General features: G+C 33.2%; 1 protein-coding gene across 4 annotated transcripts in view; it reads right to left on the bottom strand.

Moving 5' to 3' along the window:
• COL11A1 (collagen type XI alpha 1 chain) overlaps window positions 1-20,887 on the bottom strand; it is a 209,939-nt gene that overhangs the window by 40,757 nt on the left and 148,295 nt on the right. For all 4 annotated transcript variants that reach the window (XM_029949164.1, XM_029949166.1, XM_029949163.1 and 1 more), the window contains 8 exons: window positions 16,474-16,581; window positions 11,981-12,088; window positions 10,836-10,889; window positions 9,765-9,818; window positions 9,164-9,271; window positions 4,877-4,930; window positions 3,255-3,308; window positions 1,935-1,988 (listed from right to left, as the gene is read on the bottom strand). In XM_029949164.1, coding sequence (XP_029805024.1) covers window positions 1,935-1,988; window positions 3,255-3,308; window positions 4,877-4,930; window positions 9,164-9,271; window positions 9,765-9,818; window positions 10,836-10,889; window positions 11,981-12,088; window positions 16,474-16,581 — 594 coding nt within the window. The remainder of the gene's footprint in view (window positions 1-1,934; window positions 1,989-3,254; window positions 3,309-4,876; window positions 4,931-9,163; window positions 9,272-9,764; window positions 9,819-10,835; window positions 10,890-11,980; window positions 12,089-16,473; window positions 16,582-20,887) is intronic.

Below are 20,887 nucleotides of genomic sequence, written 5' to 3'. Positions count from 1 at the left end.
TAACTAAGGATGTTAATTTTTCTTTTCTCTCTTTTTTTACTGAATTAGTGACTAGGAATAAGTTTGCCAAAATAGAAATGGGGAAGCATTCAGCCAGAATCAAAGCTGGTATCAGAAATCTGTAATCTATAGCAAATTATATTACCCTAGAAGAAAAATTTAAATTAGAATTTTATTTCTGTCATACCACACAGAAAAAATGAAAAAAATCAAAACTATTTTTTAGTGTAACAAATTTAGATCAGGTACATTTTAATTGTAAGAGGTTAAATCATCAATTTGGTTCATTGCATATTCTTTTAAGACTCGAAGTTAGCCAGGTGTTACCAGATAGCCTTTAAACAGTTTGGCCAAACTCCAAACTCTTGGCATCCATGTTTATCTTCAAAAGTAACATGAGATAAAATCATAAAAGTAACTGAAGTACTTAAACCTGTTCCTACTGTAGCCACAAGTTTGAGGAAACCAGTAAGAAGGGCTGAAAAGGCTATTAAATTTACAATTAATTTCCTTAGAATTATTTCAGGATTTTCTATGGGGACCAAACTAAAACTAAAAGTAACCGTCACAACTATCTACTCAACATTAGAGCCAAGGGAACAAAGGGGAAAGGTATGAGTCTGTCATCATGTCTCACAGAGTTTTACCATCAGAAACCTGTTGTCTCTGCTGCTATTCTTCCCATGACAACTGTACTCAATGAAAAATGTTCTTCAAATTTTACAACTCACACCTTTTGAACATAAAACATTAAATTTAAAAACATAAACAGTCAGTAAGAAAACTATGCTGTTTATGCAGTAAGAATAGATAATTTAAAATGCTTCTAATTTCATAATGAAGAAACTATGTCAACAGTTGATCATATGGGATTAATTATAATCAAAATGACAGAATGTGAGTATTTAGCAAATATAAATATCAAATACCACATTCTGATCTTACTACACTTCTTTTTCTAAGGGGTAAATCTTTTAATTAACATAAAGTAATTTAAGTCAAAAATCTTTAAGACCAAACAACAGAATCATTTTTAGGATATGTATATACTTCTGATATCATTTAATTAATAACTAGAAAATTCAAGAAATACAAAAATTCAAAAAATACATTTTTTTCACTGTGTAATATTTTATGGTATGAAATGCAATTTTCATCCCTCAAAACTGGCAAATAATTTATATTTTTAAATAAAGCAAATACCAACATCAATTTTCCTAAAAATTCTATTAAGAAATGAACATGAGTGCATAAATAAGAAATCTGAGAATCATTTGACATTATCATAAAAAAGAAAGAGAAGATGTTTTAAGTGAAATCATTTTCAGAAGAAAATGAAGTTATTCTGAGCCCAGAATTATGGCACATGCCAAGTATTTTGAAAAGTGCCAAGGATAGGTCATATTATTTGTAATAAAAATATAACTCCAAACATGACAAAATGAATTATTTTGTGACAAAATTAATTCTTTTGTGATTCAAAGGATTCCTTTTTCCTGTTTAAGTCAGTCACATCAACAATCTCTTCTTTTTCAAGAATAAGTTCTACATAGAGACACTTAGTCTAGTCAGACACACATGGAAGTAAATCCTGACTTACTTTCTAATGACAAAACAATTAAGTTATTGAAATTCTCTAAACTTCAGCTGTCTCTTCTTAAATGTGTATAATAATAATATCATTATCAGAAGTGATTGTGTTGATTAAAGAAAATAATCCATGCACACTGCTCAATACAATACCTTCAATAAAAATCTTATCTCAAAATCATATTACCACTAATTATTTAACTACCAGGGTGGATGGGCTGTGATTCATATAACTGTGTAAAATACTTAAAAAGAGTACTATTGGATGCACCCAAAATATTAGCCAAGTTCATTAAAGTTCTTAATTCTAGCTGCTTCAAACTGTGTATCACTACATTCCTTACCTTTTCTCCAACACCACCAACTGAACCAATGGATCCTGGGGGTCCTTGTGGTCCCTGAAGTGTAGGAAAAGGAATACAGTTATCTTTATTCTTATAACAAAATAACAAATCCATAAATATATATCTAGTAGTTCTCAAAGAGGGAGAAAGATAAACAAGAATATTCCAAGTCATTTAAGGGATGGGACAAAATGATGCCCATTATTGAGTTGTCAAATTTCCCAGATAGCAAACAATGTAATTTTATTAAATGGGCTTTCACATTCACCAGAATTATGAATATATGACAGAAGACTTTCCAACTCTAGTCATGCTCCTTGATACTCAGATCATAATTTTAATCTCTATCCCATTGAATAGGTTAGATTTAGAGGATAGTTTGTAGATTTAGGGAGTGCATCTGGTTAAAATAATGTAATCTAGGGGCACCTTTGTGGCTCATTCAGTTAAGGATCTAACTCTTGATTTCAGCTCAGGTCATGATCTCATGGTTTGTGAGGTCAAGCCCCGCATCAGGCTCTGTGAAAGCATAGAGCCTGCTAGGGATCCTCTTCTCTCTCTGTGCCCAACCCCTGCCCCCCTGCCCCGCTTGTGCATTCTCTCTCTCAAAATAAATAAATAAACTTAAAAAAAAAAGGCATTATGCAATCAATGCAAAAAACAATCTGAACCATCTCTTAGCTTTTATAGCATCTCTTAGCCTTTATATTACTTAAGGGGAATTAAAACCCAAAAGCTCTTTTAGTACATCTGCTCCTTGTCCATTTTACCCAGTGCTGGCCTGCCCAAATTACAACCACACATAACAGAAGGGCAATTAAAAACAACGATAAATGATTTTTTTCATTGTGAAAAGATGAAACAAGAAGAGAGGTTTCAAAATCTAGACATATGTTAATGGTAACAATAAGATAAATATAGCATTACATTCCAAATCCTGTAATATTGGAATAGTGGGTCAGTTATTAAGCATGCTGGAGACTGCGGTGGGGGTGGGGTTTGGTCTGTCGTTATACAACTGAGAGAAAACATTTTACATGGTAAGAGGTGCACATATTATCATGCACATAATTCTCTAACATATAACGAATGTGAACTTGGAAACCTTTTTATATTTATTTTGACTAGTTCCCTATAAAGCCTATTCATTTTTCTGTAAAATGAAATGTAGGGAATTGTTGATTTTTGAGATCTTGTTCCCTTAAACATTTATCACAACAGTGCAATCATCTCCATTATGTCTTAGACACCAGCAGCCATTAAATAATGCTGACAATTATATAAGTTCAAAATAATGAACACATATTTCACAGTTCTTACATCAGCTCCATTGGGACCTTGAGGACCTCTTGGGCCTGGAGGGCCAGGTGGACCCTGTAAGAGATGAATATTAAGGTTTATTAGTGCCAAACCTAAATGCATTTCTGTATTTTCATTTGTGATCAAGAAAACTAAAAAGAAGTTTCATGCTATAAAATCATAATCAGTGAACCATAGCAGGGTTATAAGTCATTCTTGATGGATACAACATCATGTTAGCAAATGATTCTCTACACTTAGCTATAAGGAAATTCGGACTGCAGGCAAGGAATTTGATTAAAAATTTGAAAATTAGACTATTGCTACTATCTGGTTCAATGAATTCATAATGCAACAGAAATTTGTTATACTAGAATATACATATGGTAGAATGTTAGATTAAAAAAGGAACATAAATTTGGAACAAGAAAATGGTGCTTGAGTAGATTTAAAATTTATTAATTCTACAAAAGTAGAATTACATTTTTTAATGCAAGCTCTCATGTTCTATATATTAGAACTGAAATAAGATTAACTACTTAGTGTCTTCCTAAAATAAATGTCCCTTCCCCTGGTTGTGCATTAAAATGACCTCAGGACACTTTTTACAAACTCCTTACCCTCAAGGTTGTTATTAAATTAGTCTGTAGTGAATACCAGGGCATTATTATTATTTCTAAAGGTCATAGTTTATTATAATGTCATTGTTGAAAACTTTCTTACTATTATCTATTACTAATATGTCAGAGAGAAATGTATTAATGATTCATAGAACCACAGCAATCATATCTAGATAGGAGTTTTTTATGTATCTGATGCTGCTAAAAGAGTATTAGTTAAATGAGTCAGTGAGGTTTATTATGTTCCTTGTCTTAAAGTTCTTTGTGATGAAAAGAATTATTTTTTATTTGAAGAAAATAATATCTAAAATGCCAGGATAAAACTATCAATATACGTATTCTGAGGGAATTAAGAACTGGGGCAATGTTTATTGAAAGGAAGATACAATTAGAAAATACATTCATTACATTTTGTTATAGATTTCAGTGACCTTGGGGTAATTGTTTCCTTATCCAAGGTAATGCTCAATAAACAAAGATACGTATTTCAAAATTTCAGTGAACACTTAGATTTATAGTTAGAGCAGAAAGCCAGAATCAATAAATGCAATTATTTTATCATAGCCTTCTAATTCAAATAAGATTCCTTATTAAGAATCCATTACAAAGTACAAATATTTAATACTATATTAACACTTGCTAATTATCCAAATCAAGGGTGAATATTATCTATTCTTTACCTCGTCAACTTTAAAGTGCAGAGTTAAAAACTAATAAATAACTGAAGTTTGGAAGATTATATACACCTCAATAATCCACACACTTAGAAAAATATATATGTAACTATATATCAACCAATGAATGATGTAGATTTATATGATATTAGTCCAAAGTTAAAGAGATATACGTTGAAGGGAACTTCAATGGTCACAGATACAGGCATGGGTGAGGCAAGGAGAAGGCAATGATATGAAAAGTCATAGCCTTTAGGACTATTTTGTTCAGATTACTAAACCGTAAGAAAGTTATTAGTAATGTGAAAATTCACAATATCCATAATATCCTAAAAGATAATAAACTTACCATGGGACCAACATCTCCATTTTCACCTTTTTCACCAGGTGGGCCTGGCAGACCCTAGGAAATAGAGTAGGAAAACAATAAAAGTCACTCATGTATTTAGAAGGAAACTTTTGGCCAATTTCTAATATAAAACCAAAATTACATACAGAGTCAAATAAGAACATGAAATTAAGATTTAGAAACTATCGTTTCTCAAAATACTTAAAATGCAAGTATTAACTACATATAATAAAATTTTACACTTACATTTACAAGTAAAATTCACACTTTGTATAAAATTATACTGTTTGATTTTAGTTACAAGAACTAAATATACAGTTTAATCTGGGTATTTATGGATGCTTAATCATTTGCTCCATCTTTTATGAGCATATATACATGTCTATAGGACTGCACTTTCAAAGATTTTCTGAAGAATCTTGTCCCAAATTATTTTCATCCTATCCAGGTGCAGTTTTTGTAGTTAGGTACCTATTTGACAAAACTCTTTTGAAAATAAAATTTCCAATACATTTCCAGGATTATAAATATCTTCTGAATTTTTAGCCTGTTACTTTCACTTGTAGTTCAAAAAATCTGGTGTAAGTATTTCCTTTATTCTCTCAAATAGCAGCATCATTGCTTTAGGAAGGATTCTGTGTTACAGAATAAACTCGCATTCAGGTTATACTAAAATTTCACCTATGTCTTTATGGGAAAATTATTGTACTTCCTCTTGGTCTTCCTAACTAGGTCTTCCATGGAGAATTCTTCATATTTCCTGTTTCATATCTCAACAATACTTTGCAATACTTGAATTGTATACTTAAAAACACAATGATGCCACTTGTTTATATATTTACAATCATAAGCTACTTTGTGGTAATTATCAATATTTTATCTCTACCAATTAGTAGAGGACTAGGCAAAAATAGGAGTTCAAGAAAATGTTGAATTTATGATGAATGAATGAATTCTAATAATATAAATCAACAGGAAAAGCTACATGTATTAAAGTATTTATTGTAACAGTAGCTATGGCAGGATTCCAATTATTCTAAATATATAATCATAGGGGTGCCTGGGTGGCTCTCTCTGTTAAGCATCTGACGTTGGCTCAGGTCATGATCTCACAGTTCATGAGTTTGAGCCTCACATTGGGCTCAGAGCCTGGAGCCTGCTTCAGATTCTGTGTCTCCCTCTCTCTCTGTCCCTCCCCCGCTCATGTTCTGTCTGTCTCTCTCAAAAATAAACAAACATTAAACAGTATTTTTATATAAAAAAAATAAATGTTTCAACACAGAAAACATGACAAATAAGTTTGGTTATATAAGCTAATGGGATATTATAGGGCTATTGATATGATACTAATACTCTAAATATGAAGTATATATAAGTAATAAACCATAAATATAAATACCCATTATATAAATTTATCTGTGAAATATGTATTTATTATAAGTATGATAATTATTGGACAGAAATAGTAAAAGGGGCAACTGTTTCTGATATGGTAGGATTATGGATTATTCTAATTTTTTTAATGTTTTTAGTATTACTGCCAATAGTTATTTACACCTAACATACTCTATACATGCTTTATTTTTAATACTTGGTAACAGTATTTCGGAAATAATCTATTTAAGAAATAAAAAATACACAATAGAAAACTCTAAATCTCTGCTGATATTTTAGTCAATAATTATCTTGGCAGGACACTGCAGTGGCCGCAAATTATTTGCCCATGACCCACAGCAATAAATACACTTCACTTATTTCCCCCTAAATGTACATGTAAAAAATAGCTGAAAGATGAGTTTCAAAAAGTAATACCCTTAATGCGTAGATGATGGTGATCTTTGATATTTTATTCTGTTTTACCTTATCCTATTATATTTCATTTTTTTAATGCTGGTAATAAGACACTAAATTGTTTTTATGACCTACTAACTCCACATGACTCAGTTTGGAGAGAGGGCGCTTAATGAGTATATTTATACACCTTTTTTAATGTGGTATATATTTACTTTTATGACAAAATCTTAATTACTGATTTATAATAAACAATATATACCAGGATCTAATTTCCTTTTTCTCAAAAGTCACTTGGATGTTTAAGAAAATAGCCAGTTATTCCCCAATCATTAATAACATTTGATAGCAGCTTCTAGAATTGCTGGAGAAGTTCTTAGAAGGACATAGCTAAGCAGTATTTTAGATTTTAGTCTGCCTAAAAATTACCTGAGACTGTTAAAATTTTAGATTCCAAGATGTACAATCTCAGAGATAATAATTCATTGACAGAGCACACAAATTTAAATTCTTAAATACACAGGTAGATTTTAACATTTAATATTTCATTTTAAGATGGTTTTGTAGAGTAGCATGCATTGCAACTTAAATTATAAACATCATATAAGTTAATAATCACATTCCTATCTATTGTCTATGTTTCTACCACCTCCTTTTAGTAATATATAGAGTGAATCTAATTTGGAATCCCCAAATTGAATAGTATAAAAATAGTAGAGTATTAGTTTTCTTTTATTTCTATACCAGCCCCAGATCTGTATTGCCAACTTATTTTTATGCATATGAGTGTTCCTAATATTAGCTCAATAGGGACCTTCCAATAGAAAAACACTGACATATTTCTTTCTGGTGAAGTCTGGTTATGGATTAAGTTGATTAAGATAGAATGTTCTTATCATTAAAATTAATAGAGACATAATGAGTAAAATACTTTTGTTGCAGGAAACTAAACATGCTAAATGGCACTACAGTGTTAATCAGTTTTCATATGCCATAACTTTCTCCTAAGGAATAATTTATGCATGGGGTATTCTGTTCTAAGGTCTCTCGATTTAAAATCATTTGCCACTTAAGTGATAAGATAAAATAAAAAGAATTTAGGTCAAGAACTATTGTTCTTTATGTCTCCTCATATGCAAATTGTAAACATCAAATTGAAAAATCAAGTCTCTTAACTAGAATATTAGATTATTATTATTTATGTATTATAATTGCTAATATCTATTCTGCCATGAAGACTCAATTAAAGGATACAGATGCAATTGTGAACATGTTAATTACATTAGCATCTTTTCAGATTCCTGATTTAAAGAGGTGGCTGTGGGAAAATATAATCAATTTTGTAGTGAACTAATTTCTCAAGTCACCCTCATCAAAGAGCACATTTCTTACATTGTGGCGATGAAGGTACTTTTTCACTTAATATTTGATAAATATAAGCTACAAGACTTCTTCTTTAATCAGGAGAACTAAATTCCTAAATAACAGCCTTACAGAATCAGAGCAATCAGTTAAAAGAAAAAGCAGAAAATGGATGGTAACATACCTACTGGCAATCTAATTTTGAATGCTTTATTTTTGCTTACAAATATGTGTGTTCCTCACACATGTTGATATTTATTTGCTCATTTATTTTTGCCTAATAAATATAAAGGGGAAAACACAAATATGAAATGAAGTGTTTGCATTTCCTGAGTCTAAAATGAATTATTTTGGATTAAAATAAAAGCAGAAAATTACAGTGTCTTGTTCACTGAGTGCTATAACAAAATAACTATGATAATATACTAATTATAATATTTATAATACAATTTGCATAATGATGTATGCAATAAGCTACTTAATATTAAAAGCCAGTAGTCTGTGACTTTACTTATGAAAGTAAAGGTAAAAAGTAAATGTATATAAATTCAACTTCTATTTACTTTTCTACAACTTCACAAATTGTTAAGGGCAGTGATCTAGATGTTTTAATTTGTAAGACATATTTGAATGAAACTTTCTTAGCCTACAGTGATTTATAACTTCATATTTCTTGCCCTGAATGTGCTTCACAAAATACAAATTATAATTTAAAATTTTATTTTAAATGACCAATCTGTTGCGAATTGTTTGTTTTACCTATTATTGTTTAACATTTGCTCTTAGCAGTGTCTGTTGGTAGTTGCGATTGGCAGATGGCTCTTTCTCAAAATGCTGTTAATTTTTGCAAGTCATCTGAAGTACCAATTTTCTTGCTGTGAGGCCTGCAAAAGAATCATGCTAATCTCTCGCTTTTAACTCTCAGTCTTAAATAAGGTTGTAGTTCATTTTTAAGCAAAATGGGATATACCTAAGATTGGGCTAACATTTCAGTAAAACAGTCATTATGGCTAAACATTGTCTCCAGGCTTCTAGATAGAAAAAAGGAAAGCTATTTTGTTTTACATCCGCCTGAAAACTTGGTGTGAGAAGTAGGTGGACAGGACAGAGAACAAAAGGCTGAGAGCATCTTACCTGAAGACCTATGGGCCCAGGAGGTCCTGGGAAACCTCTTGCACCCTCATCACCTTTTTGGCCAAACATCCCCTGCTGACCTCTGGGACCTGGCTCACCATCACCTCCCTAGAGAGGAGCAATGACAATGATCATAAACTGGAAAAATCACAGTTGTGATACAAGTCATCACAAAAATATAGACATTTCTAATTTAATCAAAGCTGGTCCATTTACAAGTAACCAAGTAAAAAAGATTAAATTTCCATTATCTGCAGCAAATAAGCCATTGTTTGTCTGGTTTACATTTTTTGTTTCTGGAGCATGACTGATTTTGATTTTCTCATGTACCAAATGAAGTCAAAGCTATCTATCAAGGGGAAAATCATGTTCAGAATTTACTACAAATTAAGTATTTTTTAACTCATTCTTTTCAAATGAAGCCATAACAGTTTTTGCTTATAAATATCAGCCTGGCTAGGTATATTAGAAAATTTATATTTGATTTAACATTAGACAGACATAGTTATAACCACACAAAATCAACTGGTTATGTGACAGTTTATAAATTTAATCAGGGAACTGTGAGGATATAAATTTGCTAACAAAGAAGAATACTTACAGCAATTCCAGGGGCACCAACAGGGCCTTGAAGACCTGGCGGTCCAGGAGGACCCTGTGGTGAGATAAAAATCAGTAATTTTGAAGTTGAAGCCAGATGAACCTGAGCTGTCATAGTGCAGAATATTTGATCAAAGTCTATTACGCATCTCTCTAGTTCTATGGAAAAGAAGTCTTTTGCATTTAGAATAGTCAACCATTATTTATTCTACTTCTTGAGACTCAGGTTTGCATATTTGTAATCAGCTTTAAATTGATAGTTATTGAAGGCACTCTCATCTGTAATGTTGTGGATATTTAAAAATGGATTTTTTGCTAACACAAATCACACTGAAGTTTCACATTTGAAGATTTTCAAAATGCCAGATTCTTTAATGAGGCATGAGTCCGAAAGAACACTTAAAATATCTTCTAGTGAATATTGGGGAAGGGATTCCATACAGATAGAATATAGTGATACACAAAAATTTAGAATTTCCTTCTTATGAAAACACATGCATACTTAGTTTATATATTAAGTATACCAGGCCCCCTTATTTTAAGCAATAGGCTTCAATAGGTTTATGAGTCTCACATGTATAAATATTTCTTAACTGTCTTTTTTTTACATACATAACTGATCAGTCACTATAAGATCCTGGCACTAAAGAAAAACAGTCATCGTTCATAACAATAACCGCCATGTGTTGGTAACAGTACTTAAAAGCAAAGGTTCCAAAAGCATGGGTCATAACCACTGGGGTACGTGAGGCATATTTAGGTTTCTACCAGGTCAAAATCCTTTTCATAACCACACTAAGAACTATTTCTCATTAAACCACAGGGATATTTGGACTAATGATGCAAAAGCAATGAAGGGTAAGCTTGCTGATGAATTAGTCTTATTGTGAGAATTTTAGGATTAGAAGTACTGTGTATCTCAACACATAACTTCAAAAAGAGGTTTAATTAGAACTGACTGAATCTCAACTGAATAGCTGTCAAAAAGGTAATATAGTATGGATAAAAATATCCATGGTAAATAGCTAAAGTTACATGAATAATGCTGCTTAGTAAGAATTAGGAAACTCACATTTTCTCCCTTGTCACCCTTGCTGCCCTTCTGTCCTGGTTCACCAATTTCACCCTGTATTGGAAAGATTTGAGTCAAAGTTTATTCCTAATATGTCATGCCTGCCATTGTATTTGTCATCACTATCACCCAATTATTAAATTTTACTTTAATGTAATTCTATACTACTGTTTAATGTCCCTGTTTAAATTGTGAAAGCTGGGGGTGCCTGTGTGGCACAGTTGGTTAAGCATCTGACTCTTGATCTGGGCTCTTGTCATGACACAGTTCATGAGTTCAAGCCCCACAACAAGGTCTGTGCTGATGGTACAGAGCCTGGTTGGGATTCCGTCTCTCTTTCTCTTTTCCTCAGTTCAGCCTGTGTTCTCTCGTTCTCAAAATAAATAAATAAATATTTTCTAGTATTGATAATATGTAGACAACCCAAAATCAACTGAACTTTGAGACATATTACAACTGGATTTTTAATTCACAAAATCAATTTTGTCTGAAATATTACCACAATAAACTGATAATGCTGGTATATTAAAAATATACTTACACATTAATCAAAAATTACTTAATTTTTTTTCTCCTGGTTTTCCAAATGCTAAAATGTTGTACATTATCAGATTACTGGCTCAAAAAGTGTGTTATAGCATTTCACAATAATATTAGAAAACACATTAGACACGTACACTTAACAATACACATATGCATTCAGAATTAAAAGCTTAAAATCTTTATTTCTATGTTAGGTAACAGAGATGTCCAGTATTGTCAGAATGTAACCTATTCTTAACTCTTCTTTTGCAATATCCAAGACACAAGGGCTAAGCCTATACTAGTAATTACTTCAATTAGTTTCACATTTATATCAGAAACATATATATTTGAAAAGAAATTATTTTGCCATCGGCTATTTTATCTCTCTACCATTTTTCTTGTGTTCCCCTTTTTTGTTTATATCCAATATGCTATTTCATGGATAGATAATATTACTCAAACTGTAAATTAAAACCTTTGAACACATGGAACATGAATGAAACTTTGAAAAAGCTGTCTTGAGATTTGACAGCTAATCTTCAGAAATATTAAATTTAGGATTCTTGAGAAAAAATTACACTTTCACAGGACGTACTCATACAAAAACACAAAATACCAACCTTGTCTCCATCTTCTCCAGGGGAGCCTGCAGGCCCAGCAGGCCCCGGGAGACCCACAGGACCTTGGACTCCATCTCTCCCTGCGGGGCCTTGGGGACCTTTTTCTCCCTGTATTGAAAATCCAGCAGAACATTACTCTGCTGTAAGAAACCCTTAAGTTAGCCATTTATAGGATTTTTAAGTGTAGGTGCAGCAGGTCACATTCTGAGTTCCAAACTTGACAAAGAAATTATTTAATATTACCAAGTAAAATATATTTTCAAGTAGCAAATGACGACACAAAGGATCCCTTCATTTTTTGCTAAGAACACCATCCTTGCTAACTGATGAGGGAGCATGAGGCAGGCTGAGGGGTAGACCACAAGCTGGTACCCCTCCCCACCCCAGGTGGGATCTGTGTGATGCTCCTTAGACACTCCTGGCTACCCAAGAAAGGAAAGGGGTTTAAGTGCTTGGCATGGTGATGTGGGGAAACTAAGGCACTTGAAAAATTAAATTCCCTTACTGCCTATAGCTCATTGACAAGTCCTTGAAATTGGCAGAGTGACCTCCCTTTAGGAGCTCAGCTTGATGATGACACTTTGCTGGGGGCAAAAGAGAACCTCAGTTTTTAACATTATCCCAACCTCGGGGATCCTGTAAGTCAACTTCCTTAAACTCAGCTGCCCCAAGATAGATGCTGGCAATCATACTCCAAGCTTATGGCCCCCCGATATACATTTGAAGGGTCTCATGACTGACGTTTTATTAAATGGTGATAAGTGGTGTTTCCTCACAACAGCTGGCCCTTCAAGATCATGGAAACTTTGCTTCCAAAATTCTTTAGAGACTTACTCTATCCCTGACCCCCTCCCAACTTGAGGATGTATATAATGAGTTACCTGTCATGACCCCAGTGCAGCTTTTCCTCCCCACAGGTCTGTCCCCATGTTTTCATAAAATCACCATTTTGCACCAAAGATATCTTCAAGAATTCTTTTATTATCGTCAGCTCTGGGCCACCCCACCATCACCCCGAAACTTCATCGCTAACCATTTATAAATCAGGCTATAGCCCACTAAAGTAGTTAACACTCAACTTAGAATTTTTCTTTCAAACTCACATTTCTTAATCAAGCAGTGTATATTGATAAATTAGTTGCTTGATGTTTATGAAAATTCACTGAGCTTTTACTCTCCGTTGGTGGTGCTACTGAAATCGCTGGGCACTGTCTGATAGGCCTGAGAAATCATAAAATGCATTTGCTCATAACTTTATGCTTCTCATGTGTCAGCTTTTTCTCTGAAAAATGTGTCAGAGATTTTCCTGATTTTTATATTTTAATTCCCTGCTGCTATTTGGATTGAAAATGATAAGGCTGTTAGCTTTATTTTTTGATAATGGCATTATTTTCCTATTTTTAAATTTACATCTATTGTGTAATTTAAAAATTAGGGTCTTAATAATGAAGATGACATCTATTTTCCATTAAAATTTCTTTGAGAACATAAAGTAAATTATTTCCTAAAGATCAAGATTTCACCAATTTTGTAGAAGGTATATATGCCCAATTGTTCTTAGTGGTTCTCTCTTCTCTCTTGTTAAATAGGCTAAAAATCCACAAGTCATAAGCGTCTGCCTTTGTGTTACCCTGTTCTCCTCTCTTCTTCCTTTACCACCTCCTGTCCCTTTACAATGTCTAAATTTTACCTGTTTTATCTCTCAAATGTATTTACTTTATCTCCACCATGAACACCATATCCCAAGATACTAGCACCCTTCCTTTGAACAACTGAAATAACCTTTTTCTTTTCTCACACCTATTCTTACCTCCAAACTATTCCCCATGAAGTAGCCAGAGAGACAATGAGATCATCTTAACAACATTCCTCAGCCACTTGTTTACCATTCCTGAGATACAGACGAAGCTGTTAGTGCAGCCTGCCATTATCTGCCTCCTGCCACCTGCCCAGCATCAGGCCTCCCCCTTGCACTGGCTCTCTGAATTCTAACTCCCTCTAGACCATTTTTTCCGCTAAACCTGATTCCATGCATCTCCTGTTGCTTGGCCTGAATCTGCCCAGGAGGACCCTTCCCCTAGATAATTCCTCCTCCTCTTTTACATTCCACATCAATGTCCTGTCCAAGGAAACACCGATTCCAGCTCAATTCCCTCTGTTGTAAGCTGGCATTTCCTTCGTATCACTAACCAGAGTTTGTAATTATACACAGACTTGTGGTTCTTTGCTTATTATCTAATTGCCCCATCAGACAATAAATTGTGTGAGGGCAGAAACTATGTTTATTTTTGCATTCCATTGCATCCCTCTGGCCTGTGGCACAGAGTAGCCACTTAAAAAATATTTGTTGAGTTAATTATTTGCTGACAACAAAAATAACAAAATATCTATAAAACAAAGTTAACTTGTAAACTCTGATTTATTAATTTCTTAGATCCCACATGATCTGGTTTCTCAAAACTTTTCCCAATTATCATTTAACACCTATCTCTGATGTTACCTTGGAGAACGTTTATTTCCTTTAAGTCAAACATTGCAGTATATCAAACCTATTTATACTCATAAAATGTGCTGTGTTATTCATAGGGAACTTCACTATTTTAAACACAGTGCTGATTCAGATACTTCTCCTTAAATTTGGATTTCTTTTAGAGCTTGAACTCCAAAAATCAATTCTTTTATATGAGAGTATCTGTAAATAAGACACATTAATTCTTACCTGCCTTCATTATAGTACTCATGATCTCTAGCCAAGAATCACCTGCCATTTATTTCTTCTGATTCTGGTCTGTGTGGAGTCAGGAAAAAATCTTTCAATTGCTCTTCACCACACTAAATTTAGCTTCTTCATTTACAACTCTGAAAAATGACAAACTCTTCCTCCATTCTGCATGCATCTCGTGGCCTGCAATCTACAGGACTATCAGAAACATCATCTGTCTCTCCTTAAGCAGTCTTCAGTTCATCACTTCTCCCCCTTAGCTAATGTTAATAGCTGAATCTTCCCTTAACATTTTGATAGAAGCAGATACTCATCCCTACGTTCATCATCTTTCAGTTGGCATGATCTATTTAGCCTGTACTCGTATCCTCAACTTTTATTATAATTCACAGAATCCATCCCTTCTTATTCAAAAGCCAATTTATGCATTTATTTTCTAGTTATAATCCATCTTTTTTTATGACAACACTGGTCCACACATGATGATGATGGCTCACTGAAGACTTATCACGATTCTACAACGTAATTTAGAACTACTATTTCATCTACTCCTCACAAAATATTGTGTTTATCTCCTTTTCAGAGGCTTTGGGAGGCTAAACGGCTTCGCCAAAATCATGAGCTACACAAATGACAGACCTGAATTCCCACGCCAATTCTGATTGGCTCAAAGTTGGCAGCTCTAGTCTACTCTGATATCCTTCACTTCCTCACTCTTCATTGATTCTTTTCTTACTAGTGGTTGTGGATAAATACATGTGCATCATAACAATAAGAGACAATGCATTCAATTCTGCTTGTATTTCTAGCTACTGTCCCACTATTTTTTAGCCAAGTAGCCACGTGGCTTACTTGGGTTGCTCTGTGTGTACCTATCCCACCTCTTTATCAACCACCTTCTTTTTGGACCCCACTATAATTATCCATTAGAATTATCATGAATGCCCAACAAGCCCAGGCCTGATCTCTCATTTGCCTTTGATTCAGCTTTCAGTATTCATGATCGTTTCTAATATTCAACAAAGGAGACATTTTAATCTCTTGGCCCTCCTGATGGTGTGCCCTGGATATATTTTCTAGCACTCATGGAATCTTTTTAAAATCCATTTTATCTAGATTTATTGTATGATTTTGTTTTAATCTTGGAGGATGAGGATTTTTAGGGAAATTAATATGATTATATCAAAAACAGAAACAAAAACAGAGAAGAAATCTTGACAAAGAAATATAAGCCTAATGAATAGACTATAGCCCATAATCATTTAAAAATAAAAATTTTAAATGCAATAAATATAAGATAAAATACTTGGTTAAATGTTTCCCATCTCAATCACTGTAGATCAAAACTCAAATTACATGAGGAGGACAACCACTTTCTATGGGTTTCATTTACAGACTTTGGAAATATTGGATATGAAGTTGTAATACAAGAGGAGTGAAAAGTACATACTTCTAATATAAAGCAGCAAAGTATAGTTTTAATCAAAACTCCAATTTTATTTTTTAAAAGGAGCAAAATCAGAAGCCTTTTACATTAATAATATCCAACTCCCTCACAGGTCTTAGAGTTTCATAAAGTGTGAGAAAATGTCATCTCATTTAATTGAATTTGAAATTTTCTCTATTATAAATATAAAAAGAGGTATGTTTATATGCCAGGCACATATGCAGAGAGAAGGCAGTGGAGTATGAAGAGCTAATATCCTTGAATAAAAAGTAATAACTTGTGCAGAATAGCAGTATAATATATTTTCTCCTTGAAATTACTTACAGGAGCACCTTTCTCTCCAGCTGGACCAGGGGGACCCTGGGGTCCTGGACGTCCTGGCAAACCAATTGGGCCCGCTGTACCTGCTGATCCCCGTTCTCCCGGTGAGCCCTAGTACACAGGGGAAAAGCATTTTGTGATTAGTGGTGGGAAAAGTGAAACTGGCTTAAGAATCACTTATCTAATAGTGGAGCCTCATAGTAAATAATGTAGTGTCACTTTTAGACGATTTGAAGATCTCAAATAAGAATGGTTGTACTATTTGAGTGATTAATTTCTAGCCCCAATATTAAGCACAGATATTAGAATCAGGAAACATTGATACGATGAAAATTTTCATTTTTAAAGCTTTAATGTTTACAGGTATCTGTTTATCATCTCCATGTTCAATATGGTTCACAATGCTCTTTATAAAACATGAATCCAATAAATAACTTAGAGGATTTTCTCCTGTATTATTACAGATTGGCAGAATACATTTTCTAGACTAGTATTTCTCAAAGCCATTTCTGGGCTTCAACTCTAACTTGCCGAATCACAATTTCAAAGTCCTAAAAATGAGTTCAGAAATTGTCACTGCATTAGGCTACAAATATAATTTTTTACATAATAAAGTTTGATAATCACTATCCTAGAATTTGGACTTTTTCCCAGAAAATTGGTCCTTAATTTATCTTAGAGTCTGACAGGGATCATTGGGTTTTATTATGAACATTGACAATATAATTCATATAACTAAGTATGCCCAATTGAGTTTCAAAGAAGATGCCACATATTTTCAACTAATTTGCTTTAAAAAATACCTAATATGTAAACTTTAAAATACAACTGCATGGATACTGGTTTCATTTTACTTACATCTATTAACAATTTAAGAAATAATTATTTAAGGAAAGAATAAAAGAAATGCAAACATTTCCTAAGTCATGTAAAGCATAAGTATAACCTATTTATTTCCAACTTTATATAATGAAGACTAACAAGAATGTTGTCTTTGGATTCGATTCCTGGATGGATGGCTAAATTATAATTTGTCATTTTCTCTTGTGATTGAATAAAATGTGAAATATTAAGAAATATGATAATTAGCAATTTTCCTTAAAATTAAAATATTTAGATAATAACATCATTTCAAAAATTATAGAAGAAATGACTTAGAAAACCTGGAGAATACAATACCTTAACATTTATTTTCTAATATTATACTTCACATATAGTTGGAAACCTTTTTATTATACAAATACAAATTGTTGACTTTGTTCTAATCTATGTTTTATTAGGTAGAGAATCGATCCTGTATGAACACAAGAACAGTGATAATAACGACAACAATTTGTATCGACAGTGTCTTTTACAACTTACAAAGCCATTTAACATTCATTTTGTCATTTTATTATAAAAAAAACTCCATCAAGTTGATAGAAGCTGTAGCATGTCAGTTTTAAAGGTGAGAAACCTGTTGCTTAGGGGTTGTCTTTCTCATGAACATGTAGCAGTCAAGGGGCACCTGGGTGGCTCAGTCAGTGAAGCACCCAACTTTGGATTTCTGTTCAGGCCATGATCTCACAGTTTGTGGGTTCAAGCCCCACAGTGGGCTGTGTGCTGACAGTGTGGACCCTGCTGGGGATTCTTGGTCTCCCTTTATCTGCCCCTCCCCCACTCATGCTATCTCTCAAAATAAATGAACTTAAAAAAATCAAGTGGACAGTCAAAATAAATTCTGACTTTGCACTCCTCCGTGTGCTTTGTCCACAAAGCCACCCACTGCTTCTCTCTACTGGAGATATGAATGACTCCCAGGGTTTATTTAAGTGAAATTTCTTTAAATTTAGTACATATTCAATTGTATTGAAATAGTCAGTGATTACAAAAGATAACAAAATTATTTACTACTTAACTTCCTGATACTATTTTTCCTAGCTAAATTCACAAAGTACACGGAATAGTTTTTTTACTTTTTTATTTAGCCAGGTGGCTGAATGCTAAACCAATTAAAATGAATTAAGGAATATAGATTTGATTATTGGTGATAATTTAAGATTGACACTGAAAAAAGTGATTTTGTCTTTCATTTTTTGTTTGTTTTAGGACTATTTGAACCACTGTTGTAGGTTTGTTAATTATAGGGTATCTTAAACTTAGGAGGTTAGAAATAATTTGGAAAACTTTACCAAAACTATGGTGAAAAAATTATGAAATTTAAACTTGATATAAACAAAAAGTGGCATTTTTGAGCTATAATAAGTAGATATTTAAAAACAAACCCAGGAATTTTTCCTCATATTGCATAATAATTGAGAGTTGTTTGAAAATTAAATTTTTACCAATTACATATTACAAATACTAAAGAGAAACAATTACAGAGGAAAATTTCAGTTAGTACTTTTTTAGACAATAAACATCTACCCTCTGTCAAAATCTTTTTGAAATTTAATAATATTAAAGAATATGTGTGTATATGTGTGTGTATATATATATATATATATACACACACACACACACATACATATCTTTTAGAGAGAGTATGAGCAGGAGAGAGGGTAGAGGGAGAGAGAGAAAGAATCTTAAGCAGGCTCCATGCTGCACAAGGCTCAATCCCAGGACCCTGGAATAATGACCTGAGCGGATATCAAGAGTTGGATGCTCAATCAACTGAGAAACTCAGACGTCCCTATTAAAATATTTTATGGGGGAAAAAAAAAGCCAACCACAAGTAGTATAACTGTTAACAAGATGGCAGACTCTGGATAAAGGATTTCAGAAGCCAGTGAAGAAGAAAAAAATAAGAGTAGAGTCTTTTAAGTATTTTTGCATAAAGAGGTACTGACCTAAAAGTGAAGGGAACATACAGATTTATCTTCATTAGAGAGAGAGAGGTGAGAAAGGAAGGCTGGAGGATGAGGTTGAAGGCAAGAAGAAGGGAGAGAGAGAGGTAGGGAAAAGGAGGAGGGAGGGGAGGGGTGGAGGAAGGGGAGGAGGGGGAGAAGGAGAAGGAGAAGAAGAAGAAGAAGAAGAAGAAAGAGAGAGAGAGGAGGAGGAAGAGGTGGGGGGGAAAGGAAGAGTGAGAAGAATAAGAACAAGGACCATGAAGCTGAGAGAAATGGAAAGGTGTTCCTTGAATTACAAAGAGTGGGGAAAAAAAGATTAAAGAAAGCACTCTTTTTTTTTTTTGCAACAGAAAAATATCAACAGAAGACAGTATATAATGTCACATCCCTCAAGATAATCTCTACTAACCTTAAACATTGGTGCAGACTACATGACTGCATTAGATTTCTGCTTTAACATTTCATTGTAAAATCTCAGAAAAAGATTACTACTCATTAGTGTTATCAAAATCTAAACTAAGCATCCAATTTAAGTGCTGAGATATTTTGTTTGTAATTGACTCTACAAAAAAGTGATGCAATTTTGATTTTTCAGGTCATGAAATCTTTCTCTTTAATTTTGTTTGACATTTAAACCCCAAACTTTGAAGACTACCCAAAGAAGATATCGTATTAGACTGTGTTGAGGTCAACAAGTATGAGACTGGAATGATAAGATATTCACTAAGAGGCAGAAACGTATATTTAAAAAAAATCTATTATTTCCAGTTATCAAGCCTATTAAGCAATTATTGTCTTCAGTACTCTGCATATGCCATATATTTTAATTCTAATATAGTTTGCTTATTTTTCAGGTAAATACGCAAGGGCCTGATGTGCCAAAATCCACACAAAAATTCTTCCTAAGTACTGAGTACTTCATAGTGGAAAAAAAAATCTCTGATTGTTTGTACCACTATAATTCATACATACTGTGCTAAATCTTAATAAATAGGAGAAACAGCCATTTAAACCCATTTCTACTAGAACAAGTTCATATTCATTAAGTACACTTTAAATGAGAAAACTTCAAAGATGGCAATGTTTATGTCTTTCGTCCTAATACTCATTATCTGTCATTTATATAGTTCATTTAAACTTCGTTAAACTATCATTAGAATCTTTGCTTCTTGTCACCATTACTTACAAGTTTATTTTTAATTTCAAAAACAAAGAACTGTTTTCAGTTTTGAGAATTACTTATGTGTGGGACTTTTTTCATTATGTTCCACCATTGATTTTAAAAGCTAAGTGGCTAAAATAAACAAATCAAGAGACTATAGATGCTGGTGAGGGTATGGAGAGACGGGCACCCTCCTCCACTGTTGGTGGGAATGTAAACTGGTACAGCCACTCTGGAAAACAGTATGGAGGTTCCTAAAAAAACTATCAACAGAACTCCTCTATGACCCAGCAATAGCACTGCTATGGATTTATCCAAGAGATACAGAAGTGCTGATGCTTAGGAGCTCATGTATCCCAATGTTCATAGCAGCACTGTCAACAGTAGCCAAATCATGGAAAGAGCCTAAATGTCCATCACCTGATGA

Source organism: Suricata suricatta, chromosome 8, assembly GCF_006229205.1.
Source record: "Suricata suricatta isolate VVHF042 chromosome 8, meerkat_22Aug2017_6uvM2_HiC, whole genome shotgun sequence".
NCBI classification, from domain to species: domain Eukaryota; kingdom Metazoa; phylum Chordata; class Mammalia; order Carnivora; family Herpestidae; genus Suricata; species Suricata suricatta.
Note: the sequence above shows the minus strand (reverse complement) of the source record. Positions and strands in the feature narration are given on the sequence as shown.